The following is a 14,993-nucleotide window of genomic DNA, read 5'->3' on the forward strand; positions in this document are numbered from 1 at the left end:
GTTGAACTTAGTTACTGTCCTACAGTACAATGTTTTTTCAGCAAACCATCTGAATAACTTCAAGGATTTGCAGTGAAAACAGCAAAGGGTTGTATAAGGGTTTCATTGCATATTTGTCACTTCACTATCAATTCGTTTTTATCTTGCACATAAAGAAGACATAAGAAAACCATGTTTACAAATCAAAGACGTTCAGTCTGATGCCATTTGTGTCACTGCGGTGTTTCAAATGCTAATATTCAGTCTTACGGCAGTTCTGTGTCCTCTTATCAACAAAGTAGTCAGAAATAGCGAGCTAACTAAAAGAAACAGGAGAAGTTAATTTGTCATTTTAACCAAACTCTAAAGCCAAGGAGTGTAAACAAGAAGACAGATAATACAAGCTGTGATTTTAAATGCGTGCCACTTTTCTTTGTCTTTTACATTGTACCTGATGATGTTTGTGTTCGCTAGTCTTTGCATTTTAAAATGTTAATTCCATTCCATAGGTTATAGTTATGTTTCTATAATGTATCTCTAGGCACATTTTGAAGTATTGTATTAGAAAATGTTATGGAAAGCAGGAAAAACATGTTCCAAAAAAAAGTTTTGACACTTTATCCAGTTAGCAGATGTTGTTTTCATCGGAAATGATACAAGGAACAATTGATTACCATGCGAGGGCGTTTCTGAATCTCATCAATACCAGCTGCCCCGTCACACAATTCGGTATCTACACATAACATACACAAGCATAACACAAGCCTGTGCTCAGCGCAAGGTCCTTTTGTTTGTGGGTACATCTATATTAAATGACCACATTCTCTGTCGTGATTTCTGATCATCAATAACTAATAAACAAATGCTGCATTTCAATGGTATATGGGGGAATGTGCGGACTTGACAGAGTTCTGCGCTCTCTGAGTGCTTTTCTAGTTTCTTAATGTAGTTTATTTTCAAGGGTAGGAAAAGTTACAACATTGTTTTCTGTACATCTGTTTATCTTGAAGGGCTCTTGAGATGACAGAAGTGGAACCAGTGTTGGACTTTGCCTCCTCGGGTCGCTCGGGGAGGAGAAATGCCCTGCCTGACATCCTGGGCTCTCCGGCAGGTGTGAACCCTGGTGACCTGCCTCTGAAGCTGGCTGAGCTGTCCCTCAAAGGTAAACTGCAACTCTGAGTGCAAGGCAAACTATTTTCAACTAAAATATCGAAAATATTGTGATGGAAGATTCCTCCTGTTGTTTTGCTACATCCCAAATGTGTGACAGGCCTTATTTAGTTGTTGAGAATGTAAATCTAGCATGAGGGGACTTTATTTCATGTTCAGATCTGACCCAGGGCTCACACCTAGGGGTGTTTGAAAGCTTGGCTGTGGTATTTGGTACCCTGGGGCCTAGCTCTGGTCCATTTGTGGTGAAGATTTAGGGGTGAACTTAGAGAAGGTTGTTTTGGCCTGAGAATCAGCTGCAGTTAGAAGCAGATGGCCAGCTTTGGGCTAAGATTGCCACAAGGGAAATGGCTTTAACTGGCCATTCCATGCCACAACCATCCAGATTCATTCATCATGACTGTATGAGGATTGTTGCTAAATTAAACAGGGTGTTTCACTGAAAATGTACTCAGTACTAGGGATGTGCGCGACTCGTTTAATCGTTTAACCGCCTACTCATTTGTTAAACGTTTAGTATTTTACGCTTATTTTCACGCTAGTGCCCTCCCACCCCACCCCCGGTCCCGACCGGGCGCCGCCATGCAGCTCTACGCTCGTCTCGTCTGGGCTACCTGGTTGACCTGCCAGTAGCATATGCTTGTCTCTTTTTTCAACCCCCGCTATCCCCCTCATCATTAGCGGTGTTTTGACCACTCCAGCTACACCCACCACGTCCCTTCCTGCCACCCCGAAACAAAGCATCGGCTCCAGTATGTGCTGCTCGTAGACTGTCATGGCGCATCCTCCAGGAATCTTTAACTATATCAAATCCTTTGTTGTGTATTCACTGGATGTTGTAATTGTTCTACATATTGAGGTGGCATATCTTCTCCGTCTCCCTGAAATTCAGGTCTGTGTTGTCAGATACACTGTTTCATTACAGTGTATGTGTACCAGCACTGAGTCAGCAAAAATATGCTTTAATTTGTTTTGAGTTCCGGATGCTGTGCATGTCCATCTATAGCTCTGGATTCATGATCATGACCTTAGTTGTTACATCAAGGCTATGCAAATGTTTCACACAAAATAAGCTATAAAATGACTCGAAAATTAAAAAATATCAGGTATGCCAGTGTCACAGGTCCACCGTAGCTGTGGAAAGTAAATCTTTCTTTTCACCCTCGAAAATAATATCTTGGGTCTGTGTGCAGATGGTCCAGGCGGGGCCCAGTCACCCACGGGAGAGGAGCCCCCAGCGCCGCCGGAGGGCTCAGAAGGGAAAGAGGGATCGTAGGGACACATTTATTTACCTCCTTGGAGACCTGCAGAGATAACCTGAGAGAAAGGATGAGGAATGAGATCAGAGGGCAACCTCTGGGAGAATGAGTGATGATCTGTGGAGAGTCACTCTGTTTGTGAAGCAGCTGTGCCACCGAGGGACCGACTCTCAGAGGACTGGAGTCAGGAGCTTAGGACTGTTCGGAACTCAAAACTATCTAATAAGGGTCTCACTTAGTTCAGACCCGCTGAGTGTGTGAGTGTGTGCGTGTGTGTGTCTACAGGTGATTTATACCATGGATACGACACTGAGAATCAAGCGGATCGTGACAGATTATATACTGTACACTACTATTTTTATATGATTTATTTAAAACTACAGAAACCAGGAACATGTTCCATCTCCTTGCATTTCCTCCTTATTTTTGTTTTGTAGTGATGTGTGTTGTTTTACATTGACAGTGGTGGGAGTTGGACAGCAGCCTGTCGAAGCTTTTTATCCCGCTCAATGTAAACTGGTACACAACTTAAAAAAACTGAAAACTTTTTGTCTTGTCTTTCTCGTTTAGGGTTTCATGCCTAATGTTCATGATCTACTGTATGTTTTTAACTCAGAGGCCGTTGTACAGTATGTCTACACTGCAAGTGTGCAGTTTTTACCCCTCATCACCAGACTGTTTTGATCTAAACAACAACAACCAGGGATTCCATTAACCTTTTTTAGGTATCCATATGGTCCAGTGTGATAATGTGGAATCCATTCAATGTGGAGTCCATATCTTGACACATTCCATTAGAAAACAGTATCCCACTGCCAACAATATACATACTGCTTCATTATGACATTAAGAAAAGATGTCCATATGTTTTTGCTTAAGGCTGCTTTATTTTCCAAACTTCTGAAAATGTGCCTGGTGGCAGTTTACAACTGAAAACGTGTATTGTGTTCTCTGTGAAGTACTGTTATCTCCTAATTTTGGGCTACTGATATTTCCTCAGTTTTTATAGAAAGTGTCACCTTTACCGCTTTGACTGCAGATGAAAGAAAAAAAATAAAAACTGTCCTTCAGTCTGTCTGGAGAAATGTTCAGTTTTGCATCAACTTCAAGCTTTTGGAGTTTTTTGCGGCGGTAGCAGCATATGCCTGCTGCCTGGGCACAAGAGCAAGCATCAAGCAACACCACCACAGACACAATGTGTTTCAAGTGCTGAAAACGACCGCACGCTTGCCTTCTGCTTCTCCACACGGGGAAAAGTCTGTTCGCACTCATCAACACATAAGCAGAGCTGTGAATAGGACGCAGGATGGAGAGCGACAAGCAACAGCAACAACAGAGTCCACACTTTGCCAGCTATCCACTCACTGCTACTGTGTATATACTGTGTTGTAGTATAACTCCTGTGTGTCATACATGCTGCCTGTATGATAACCAGACTGTATTTGCAAAGAAACGATGTTCTGTAATTGTCTCTATTTGAAGATGTGTTGCCAGTGGCCGTGTCTTTATGTGGATGTGTTTCACAAATGCAACAAGGAAAGCCTGGTGTGCTCTGCGGCCTAGCCTCTGTTTTTAATGCTGTACTACTACTACTATAACAGGAAAGTGTTCATGGTCGATCTGAAACTGTATGATCAATACTTTTTAGCGGTTGATGAATCAGAAGTGTATTTTGTAGTGTCCTGATCTCCTCAGTGGTGCATATATTTTACTTAGCTGGACTGAATCCTTTATGTTGATTCTATCTGGTGGTAAAAATTGCCATAATAAATCCACAAGCTTTACATATACCACATAGTGTTGGATAATTTCATTTTTATGCAAGCCTCTCAGTCCTGGTTCTTGACCTTGAGGCAATGTGCTGCAAAGAAGGCCAGTATTTGAACGAATGTGATACCATTTTGCCCACCTACACTCACATCAGTCTACCATCTTATGCAGGCTGGAAAATAGTAAAAAGAAATAATTTGCCACAAATACATTACAGCACTGTGAAATGTTGCGTTTCGCATATCCCAAATCGAGGTCGGCACATAGGGTCAGCAGTAGTACAGCGCTCCTGGAGCAGGAAGGGTTAAGGGCCTTGCTCAAGGGCCCAGCAGTAGCCGCATCAGGGTTTAAACCACTGACCCTCTGATCAGTGGTCCAGTACTTAAAACAGGGATGTCAAACTCATTCCACAAAGGGCCGGTGTGGCTGCAGGTTTTTGGTCCAACTCAGCAGCATCACACCAGATGTGACTCATTTAATCAACCGATCTCAGTCTCCAGACTGGTGATTGGTCAGACTGTGTGCTGTAGATATGTTGGAACTAAATGCTGTAGCCTAGAGCACACAGTCTGACCAATCACCTGTCTGGAGACTGAGATCGGTTGATTAAATGAGTCAGGTCTGGTGTGATGCTGCTTAGTTGGAACAAAAACCTGCAGCCACACCGGCCCTTTGTGGAATGAGTTTGACATCCCTGATTTAAAAGCTATGAGCTACTGAATGAGCTGTCATGTACCCAGGAGGACAAATTCTACTGGACCATGACAGTTTTAAGGTCCCCCTCAGTCAGTAATTAAACCCCTAAAAACTCATCTCTGTAAAGTTAGACATTTACATTTCTTTCCCCCATCAAAATAATGTCTTCCAGCTTTGCAATGGCTTAGATGTAACTCTACATGGTTGCTTTTTCTGGAATGTGGAGATCTCCCTGCCTCTATCTCCATCAATCCTCCATCTATCACTATCACACTCATCTTCATCACTACCAACACATCTTCATCACTATCACACACATCTTCATCACTACCACACTCATCTTCATCACTACCACACTCCTCTTCATCACTACCAGCACATACCCTGATCCTTAGAGAATGGAGGATAAATTCCACAAGGAAACTCTCATCTTCAGCTGAAGTTGTTCATCATCTTCACATTAGGATGGTATGGGAATAACCACAGCTACATCACCTCCATGAATAACAGCTATGATGCATTTGCATCATCAGCGGGGATACAGGTTATGAAAGTGCCATCTGCATCATCATCGACGATCCTGATCAGCTCAGGGATCCTGCCTACCGCAGGATTTTCTACTAGTAGGAACACCTGTAAGGGGAAAATACATTATGTGAAATGTTAAGAACTTCTCACAAAATTGTTCATTTTGACTAAACAGGACTTACAAGTTGTAAAAGAATAGAACAGAGTGAGGAATAGTTTTGAAATAGTAGATTAAACTGTCAATAGCTAAACAGAGTGGGTGTATTTGTGTGTGACTGACAGCTCTCTGGATTACCAAACATCCATACCTTTAATTATCCTGATTCTTATACTGTTAAAAAGCAGACATGGCAGACATTATCTTCTCTCCAACACAGCTGTATTAAAATTCATAATGGGAGGAAAAACACAGAACACACATCCAAAAATAATGTGGAATAACCATCACCCTTCTCATCTGGGCGATAACAGTGTTCATGTGAACACTATCACTTACATAAGACGGTGAGCCATACAACGCTTTACACTTTGGGTCCTGATTCACAGCAGCACACTCAAAACACATGATTGTGACAGAGAATGCAGAGAATGCAGACACCAAACATGAAGGATACACTGTCATATTATGGAAAGAACACATTCTTCAGTTTAGTTTGACATGACTAGCTGCTTTTGCCAGTCCACCAAAATGCCTGCCTGTGACCTTTTTATCTCACACATCACATCAATGTGGGTCAACCCTTTCACCCTTGTTTAAAGCATTTTATATGGGACATATTCTGGCTTTCATTTAGTTCACAACAATAGCAGCACAGTGATCCAAACTTCACTGAGGACACTGGGAAATGTAGTCTAGAAATGCGATGGACCATTATATTTTCGGAGCACATCTGTTCTACCCTGCAAAAAAACAAACAGACAAAAAAAAAAAAAAAATGAATAAACTCCACCACCGCCACCAACAACAACAACAACAAAAGTTTGCATTTAGGTTCATGAATACAAACATCTGTCATGCCTCAGGTACCCACAATAAACATCCATCCATCCATCCATCCATCCATCCATCCATCCATCCATCCATCCATTCAATACAATATACAGATAAACAGTCACACTCACATTCCCACCTATGAACAATTTAGAGTCACTAATTAACCTGAGCATGTTTTTGGGCTGGCAAACCAGGGATCTTCTGGCTGCAAGGCAGAAGTGCTAACCACCAATCCACTGTGCAGCCCAATTCAATTTAATTCAGTTTTATTTCTATAGCGCCAAAATTACAATCCAGATTGTCTCAAGACACTTTACAGAACCCATATGCCTGAAACCCCAGAGCAAGCCCTAAGACGACAGTGGCAAGAAACCTTGAGCAGAACCCAGCTCATATGTGGGCACCCATCTGCCGGTGGCCAGCCAGGTTAAGAAGTACAGAATAGCAATCACTGGCTCAGTTCATGCTCAACTGGGACAACACAGCTACACAATGCCCACAAAAAAAGGCAAACCCAAAACCAACAAGCATCAGAGGATTCCTTTATGATATCAAACAGTAACAAAAGCTGTTTGTAACTGTGTTACAAACTGTATGCTCTTCTACCTTTTCTTTTCCTGCTAACCAACACATAGCCGTGTCCATCACTACCTCTGAAGCCACTTGAAATAGTGCCAGTCATTTCATATATTTTCTGAAGAGCTAAGTAAAAGCACACAAGGAGCACTCGAAGGTTGCACAATGCAAAACATGCATTTATTTTCATCCCTCCAGTATGTTACATAATGCAGCAGTTTCTTTGGCTGTGCAGCAGATGGAGACATTCACTAAATTATCATTCACCCCACATCACGTCTCGACGGGAGGATTTCTTTGTTATGTCTGGTACAAAGAAAATGGCTGAAAGTCCATTTAAAAAAAAAAATGTTGCATGAGCGTTCTACCTTACATACATATACTAATTAAAACCATGACTTGAAGGTTATGGTTGGACATTCTTGGATACATCTTTCAGCTTTAGATCCGATGAGGAGTTCGAACTGGACACACCCAGTGTTGTCTCGATGCTCACACGGGAGCAGAGATGGAGTTTGCCAGAAATGAACACTTTCTCCATTTGTTTTTGGTTTAATCAGTTCAAATGCTCCTCCTAACCCGTGGAGATGGACAGTGAAAGGTGTGCGACTGCATATGTTCTGATTGTGTGAACGTAGACTTTCTGGCTGGCTGCGTCCCAGCCTCCCTGCTGACAGGAGATAAGACCAAACATACATGCAGACAACCCTGGGCTCTTTGTCTCCGTGCAGTCAGAACCAAAGTAAATGTGTCATATAAAATGTTAATTAGCTGATGTTTGTCCATGTGAGCAGATTATGTAAGAGAAACATTATTTATTCAGTACTTAGCAGGGGCTCTATTGTTGATGAAACATTAATGCGATCTTGGTCATTTAATCAAGCAAAACAGAAATGTGTTATCTATTTGTGACTCGTGAATTGTTTTTGCTAAAAATTCCCCCACACATCTCCACCTCCCTCCTCAGGCATCCTCCTCTCCTCTGAGGTAGCTCCCTCACCCAGACTGCTGCTACGTAACTTGTTGCTAGGGCAACCTAGTCTTGAGAGAAGCTTGGACCTTATTGCATTGTATGCAGCCATGCTTTTTTAGAACATGAGGAAAGAAGAAGGATTTGTAACATTTAACTGCAAAATGAGGACAGGAGGCATGTGAATATGTATCCCTGGTACCCTCGAGTCAGTGTGAATTTGACCCGATAGTTTTTAATCACTATGATAAAAATAAAACCGAGATAACAATAAGACATGAAATGGTTAAAAATAGCTTCGACTGCAGTGAGCTGCCAGTCTTGAATTCCATGATCAACATTAATTTCTTACCAGACTGCCCACTTTTACAAATCCAGAATAACTAGACAGTGTTTCTAATCCCACAGAACAGAGGAGCAGCAGAGAGGAAAGCTCTCCGTCTTCTTACATAATTGAACAGCTCGGCATAAGCGGTTAGCTATTGGCTTTCCTCAAGGAAATTGACATGTAATTGCCTCACAGAAATGCACTGAGGTTTCTCTTACAGACAGATTAGAGCCAAACGCTATGTTATCAATCGAAGCTAAATGAATGAACAGCACCACCAGCCTTTAAGACACTCCGCTTCTCTCACCCTTACAGCCTCCATGCGCATCTGTGCATCTCAAACCCCCACGACCAGGCCGAAGAGAGAGCGACAAAGCTGCTTCAGAGGAGACAGTAAGTGTTAGAGAGACACATAGGAAGAGACACAGAGAGTGAAAGAGTGTGTGTGTGGGGGGGGGGGGGGGGGTGGATGATAAGACTGGCACTGAGGCCATGCAGACGTAGGTCACAGAGGATGCCAGGCAGGCAGGCAGGCAGGCAGGCGGCCCAGCAAATAGAAGAGCTTTCACGTGGAAGTCAACGTGCCATTTCCGACACATAGAAGCCTCAGGAGGAAAGATGGGGAGAAGAAGAAAGGAAGTAAGACATTAGACAGAGAACAGAAGCACAAGATAAGGGAAGGAAAGAGTTTGTAATTCGCAGGAGCTTGGGTTCAGTAAATTCCTAATCCATTTCTTAACGTTCATCATCGACTCTCACATATCATTTGGGTTTTTTTTTAAAAGATATTTTTTGGCCTTATTAAACAGGTTAGTGTAGAGAGGCAGAGAGGAAAGTAGGGAGAAGAATCAGGAGAAGACCTGCAGCAAAGGGCCCTGAGTTGGAATCGGATCCAGGACGCTGCTTTGGGGACTATAGCCGCTGTTAAGGGGTCGCCCATTCAACCTGATGAGCTACCTGGGGCCACACATCTCACATATCTTCAAAGAAAAAGATGACATGCTTCTGCATTTCTTCAGAAGCTTATCTGGTTGTTTGTTCATACTTTTGGATATCCCTACTCTGACTCTGTCTTCCAGTGCTAAGCCCAACAAATCCTCCAACCCAAACAGCCATATGCTGCAAGTGTAGTAGTAGACTGGCAGACAGATAAGTGTTTAAAATCACAGCTTAAATAGAAATACCCCTTTAATGACACTGCAATGCTTTGGGAAATGTTTATCATTATGCCTTACTTTAGTTAAGGTGTAATTTTTTTGAAAATTAAATTTAGGGCAAGATCTTTGTTTAGGTTCAAGTACACATCTTAGACAGCCTTTTGTTGTCATGGCTATAAAAATACAATACAAGGAACGGGTAACTGACTTAAGGTGCACTTAAATTTTGAGTGGAAATTGCAAATAACCCAGAACTTTCCGCAAGCTAGTGTTGATGATTCTATTTATTGCCACATTTGGTCCAAAGACAGGAACTTCATTTTTGTGTTGATTTAACTTCTGGATCCGGACACTTATCCTGTTAAGACAATCTTGTAAAACTGACAAGAATTCATTATGGTTCAGCAGGTTTGACAAAGGCATACAGCAGGACATCATCAACGTAGGAGTGACATTGAATACGGTCAAATGTGTCAATCATTTCTCTGCTGATGATGAATGTTGACAAACTATAAACCCTAAAAATGTGAGTAAGGAGAGAATTAAACATACTCAAGAAAAAGTCATTTTTAAAGACTTATGTTCTTAGTAAATAATCTATTGGCTGACAGCCATGTATTGGTAGGAGAGGCAACCATTTTGGCAGGGCTGTGCTATTTCTAGTAGATTTTCTGACAATAAGACAAAAGGCAGAAAACAATGCCTTTGGTCAGTGACAATTAAGCAGACTGACAGTGAGTGATTAGATCTTTCTTGCTGTGTAATCTATGCACCAGTCAAATTAAGCCCAACCAAAACAGCATTTGAATCCCCTGTCCTCATTGTATGGAGCATACCAAGACTGTCAGGAAAAGAGGGGGGATGACAATGAGCAAACCCAATGTGCAAAAAATGAGGTCAGCCTCATAATTTACACATCAGATTTTGTTTCTGAATTTGCCTCCCTTCTTCCTTCCTTTTGCTACATCTGAGCATGGTGGTGACTTAATTCTTTGTCCAGGGATGGATCACAAGGCTGCAAACACACACATGCTCACACACTCAGACATATGACATCACCCAAGCAATGATGGGGCGGAGACAGGCAGCGTAAGCCTGGCATCGCACACACACACACACACACACACACACACACACACACACACACACACACACACACACACACACACACACACACACACACACACACAGTGGGACAGCACAACTCCTAGCCCTCCATAAGCTCTCTGTCAGACGGCTCAGCTTGGCATCACTCTCTCTCAATAAGATGAAACAAGCATTAGCCTGACCCCGTTCTCACGGAGACCAAGTCACCGCACCAACATTACAGGCTGCCGTCTCTGGCAGTCTGGCATGTTTGGCCTTTTGTAGAACTCCATCTCCCTTCTCTTGTCCCACATTTTCTTTACAAACATATGACTTTCCCCTAGATCTTGACCTCTCCACAGTCTTTCTGCTGAAGCCCTGTCTTAATTGGATATCTTCAGTGGCAGACTCAGAGGGAGGACTACCTTTGTCTCAGTTATAGCTCCTCAATATTTTCTCCTCACAGTAATAGGTCAGTGAATTAAACATCAGCCATAGTCGGCAGATCGCCTTTTTCAGACTTTTAGGGAGCAGGGACTACATCTATACTACTGTTCAACAGTCTGGGGTCACGCAGACACTTTTATTCATGTGCTAAAAGAATTGCACAAGGGTTTTCTAATCATGAATTAGCCTTTCAACACCATTAGCTAACACAATGTAGCATTAGAACACAGGAGGGATGGTTGCTGGAAATGTTCCACTGTAGCCCTATGTAGATATTCCATTAAAAATCAGCTGTTTTCAGCTAGAATAGTCATTTACCACATTAACAATGTCTAGACAGGATTTCTGATTAATTTAATCTTATCTTCATTGAAATTTTTTTTTCAAAAATAAGACATTTCTAAGTGACTCCAAACTTCTGAATGGTAGTTTATATAAACCCTCAACCTCATAGCACTTATAGCTTGTTTCTTAGGTGTTAAAGTCTGATTGTTGTGCCTTCTCAAAGGAGCCCATACTCAACCTTGCTTTGAAGAGGTGTTCTGTACATGCACTGACAAATCTGTATCAATCCGTTTTCCGAGTGAACTGAATGTACTGAGTCAACCTCACCCCTGACCAGGATCATAGCTTTTAACAATTGAGCTTTTCACTGTGATTCACAGTAAATTACTTCCTCGCTAACAGCATATCAGAAGCAACAAAACCAATTATATTCCAATAACAGCCATAAATGACAGGCAGCAGAGGTATTAACCTTATGTGCAGTACTTGTATAAACTAGCTTTGCAATGGACTGAATGTTGCAACACGGACAAGTAATAAACCAAACACCCGCAGACAGACACTGCAGATGAAAACAATCTGAATCACTGAGCTGAAATGCACCTTTCAACATACATTGTGATATACATAACAGTAAAACAGCTGCTTCATTTTGGGTGAAAAGTGTACTGCATGTCATACAGTGGTGTTTGAAAGCTTGTGACCCCTGGAAAATGTTCTATGTAAATGTGGCCAAAAGCACATTTATATTTTCACACAAGCTGCTAAAAATAGAGAGATAAAAATGTTATTGTCAGTCATTTACTAAAGAAAGTAAATCAATGACATCTGTATGAGTTGTAAAAACCTCTTGGATTAGCAATAAATTTAGGTTTCAGGAGTGATCAGCCCTCTGTTTTACTGAAACAACAGGCATATGTCAGCATCATATTTCCAACATGTTTGTAGAAGTGTATTGTGGCATGAACAAAGGAGATCTCTAAGGGCCTCAGAAAAAGAGCTATTGATGTTTATATCAGTTTGGGAACCCTTTTAAACCATCTCTGAAGAGTCTGGACTCCATCAATCCGCAGTCAGACTGAGTATATATAGAAGAGATTCCAGACCATGCTGTCCTCTTCAGGAGAGGCCAATCAACAAAGACTACTTTTAGAGCAATATGTGTAAAAGTCCACATGGTCACAGTGGAACTTAGTGCAACAAAAAAAAGAACAAAGTTGATATGCTTAGCAGTGCTGCAAGGAGAGAGCTCTCCACAGACAACATTTCTGCCTACATGTCATTTTATGAAGTTCATGTGGACACACCAGAGGGTTTTTGGAAAAATGGTGATGGACCAAACTACAGATTTTTGGTCTAAATAACAAGTGTTATGTTTTATAGAAATGAAAGTTCTTGAGTCCAGCAGGTGATAGTGTTGTAGTTTGAATCTGTTTTGGTGCATTTGGACCAAGTTGGCTTGCAATCAGTAATGGAACATCCATCCAGCCATTATCTACACCGCTCAGTCCTCTCTAGGGTCACGGGAGGGCCGGAGTCTATTCCAACTGTCTTAGAGAGAAAGTAGAGGACACCCTGGACAGGTTACTAGACTATCACAGGGCTACATATAGAGACAAATACACTCGCATTCACACCAGTGGGCAGTTTAGAATCATTAATTAACCTCAGCATGTTTTTGAACTGTGGGAGGAAGATGGAGTACCTGGAGAAAACCCACGCATGCAGAAAGATCCTGGGAAGGCCGGGATGCGAACCAGGGATCTTTCTAGCTGTAAGGCCAAAGTGCTAACCACCGATCCACTGTGCCCCCCGCGACCCCAATGAAGATGAAGCGGTGTGTAGATAATGGATGGATGGTATGGAATGCTGCCTCACCTATGTCTACTTCAGTTCCTACATTATCCAGTATACCAAGACGGCATGCCTGTGTATAGCTGATGTGTGTAGATATTAGGCAAATCTAGACTCCCTTAAGGGAGAAATTCAGTTAATTGTGACCTATTTCCTATAAATACAGCTATTGTGGGTCCATGAGCCTTAGGATCAAACAGCAGATATCAGGGTTAGAAGTATGAGCCTCCTCTAACTTTCCAAATAAACATGATTTGTATATGTCAGTGTGCAGTGCATGCTCAGAAAAGAAAATGAGGTGCACTAAAAAGAAAATAAATGTGAAGACGTAGAAGCACTTCGACTTCTGTGAAATGCAGACTTTGTGAGCAGACTTTGATGTAGAAAATCTGTTCTCCTTTAAGCTGCAAGAATAGAGAAACGCCTGCATTCATTTTTTTTCAGCTTTGAACTGAATGTCTCTCCTGTTCTGATTATGCAGGCAGATAGAAAAGCTGCAAATGCTCATGCTTGAAGGTAGATGTCAAAGCCATCAACTAGGGTGAGATAATGAAGGCCACAGTGGTTCGTATTTATGCGCCCTAACTGTATTTCTTGCACTGCTTACAGGCAGCTGTATGAGACTTCTGTTATCTCACATTGAAGCAAAAAGGATCAGCGTTGTGTTTAAGGGCCGAGAGCTAAGGGCCACTAAAACGCGTGGACAGTCTGAGATAATACTGAGCTGAACATGCAGACATCTGGCTTGTATGAGTGGATGTTGGTACGATAATATCAGGATAACACTAATCGCACAGATTGGGATTATGATTACCACTCACCACCACTCACCAGCAAACCTCCATACTTCCAGACTGATCTGACAGTACACATCAGTTTTCAGTGCTCAGGCAGCTTGGAAACAGGTTTGGGCACATAGGTAACAAGCAGTCAAACGTGGTAGCTCTATATCTTATTTTTAAAATTAATTGTATCAGGTCCCAGAAATTAGATTTGTAGTTCTCTAATACATCTCCGTTGACAGCCAGTGTTTACCTACAGCTTTCAGCAACCATCTGCAGATCATCTATGCCGGTCTTCTTTATCAACTCCCCTGTGATTTCCCCCACCACCTCTACCTCCACCTCCCTCTCATCCTTCTCATCCTTTTGTTTGCACCCCCTCCTCTCTGTGTCCCGGGGCTGACATCACAGTCCCACAAGAGCACTGTGATGGTAACAAGCCCTGATTCAGCACCAACTAGTCCCATCTATGCCCCCGCCCAGTATCACTTTGCAGTCAGCGGTTGCTCCCTGTCTATACAGCATCCCTCCCTTCATCACTCTTCGTTACTTTCTAACCCTCCTCCCATCAGCTTGCCTGCTGCATCCCCATAACCCCATCCCTGTGGCCTTAAGCGGGCTCCAGGGCTCAGACTGCTTTTACAGCGCTGAAAACAAGCTCTCCCATGTGGGCAGGGCTCTTATTTCACCATAGGCTGTGCCAGAGATGGCTACAGTATATTACTGGAAACATGAGGGCAACGCTGAAATGAAATATTTATCTAAAGCATGAATACGCAAGAGAACATCAAAGTATTACCTTCTACATTTCAGATTATTCTCAGACTCGATTGCTTCCCATTTTCAAATCAGAGCATTGCGCTCTCACTTGCAGCAAAGTCATGTACCAGGTCTGAGGAGGTAAATTTTTTAAAGTGTCACTTAGAGGCACTGCTAAAATGGGAACCGGCAAGAAAGGACTTCAGCCTGTCCAACGATGAAAGCTTCATGTAATGTTAATGAAATGAAAACAAATGATAACAGGGAAAATTCTGAGTCTGTTTTGAGCAAACGTTTTTTATTTCAAGCCATTGCTTGTATCGTGTTATTTGAAATCCTACCAGGCCGAGGAT

The 14,993-nt window shown here is 42.2% G+C and overlaps 1 protein-coding gene across 1 annotated transcript in view; it reads left to right on the top strand.

Moving 5' to 3' along the window:
• LOC110967998 (cAMP-dependent protein kinase inhibitor beta-like) overlaps positions 1–4,198 on the top strand; it is a 31,869-nt gene extending 27,671 nt beyond the window's left edge. The window contains exons 2-3 of the mRNA XM_022217790.2: positions 990–1,141; positions 2,343–4,198. Coding sequence (XP_022073482.2) covers positions 1,000–1,141; positions 2,343–2,425 — 225 coding nt within the window. The 5' untranslated portion in view covers positions 990–999 and the 3' untranslated portion in view covers positions 2,426–4,198. The remainder of the gene's footprint in view (positions 1–989; positions 1,142–2,342) is intronic.
• The last annotated feature ends 10,795 nt before the right edge of the window (positions 4,199–14,993 follow it).

This window comes from Acanthochromis polyacanthus, chromosome 11 (assembly GCF_021347895.1).
Source record: "Acanthochromis polyacanthus isolate Apoly-LR-REF ecotype Palm Island chromosome 11, KAUST_Apoly_ChrSc, whole genome shotgun sequence".
NCBI lineage: Eukaryota > Metazoa > Chordata > Actinopteri > Pomacentridae > Acanthochromis > Acanthochromis polyacanthus.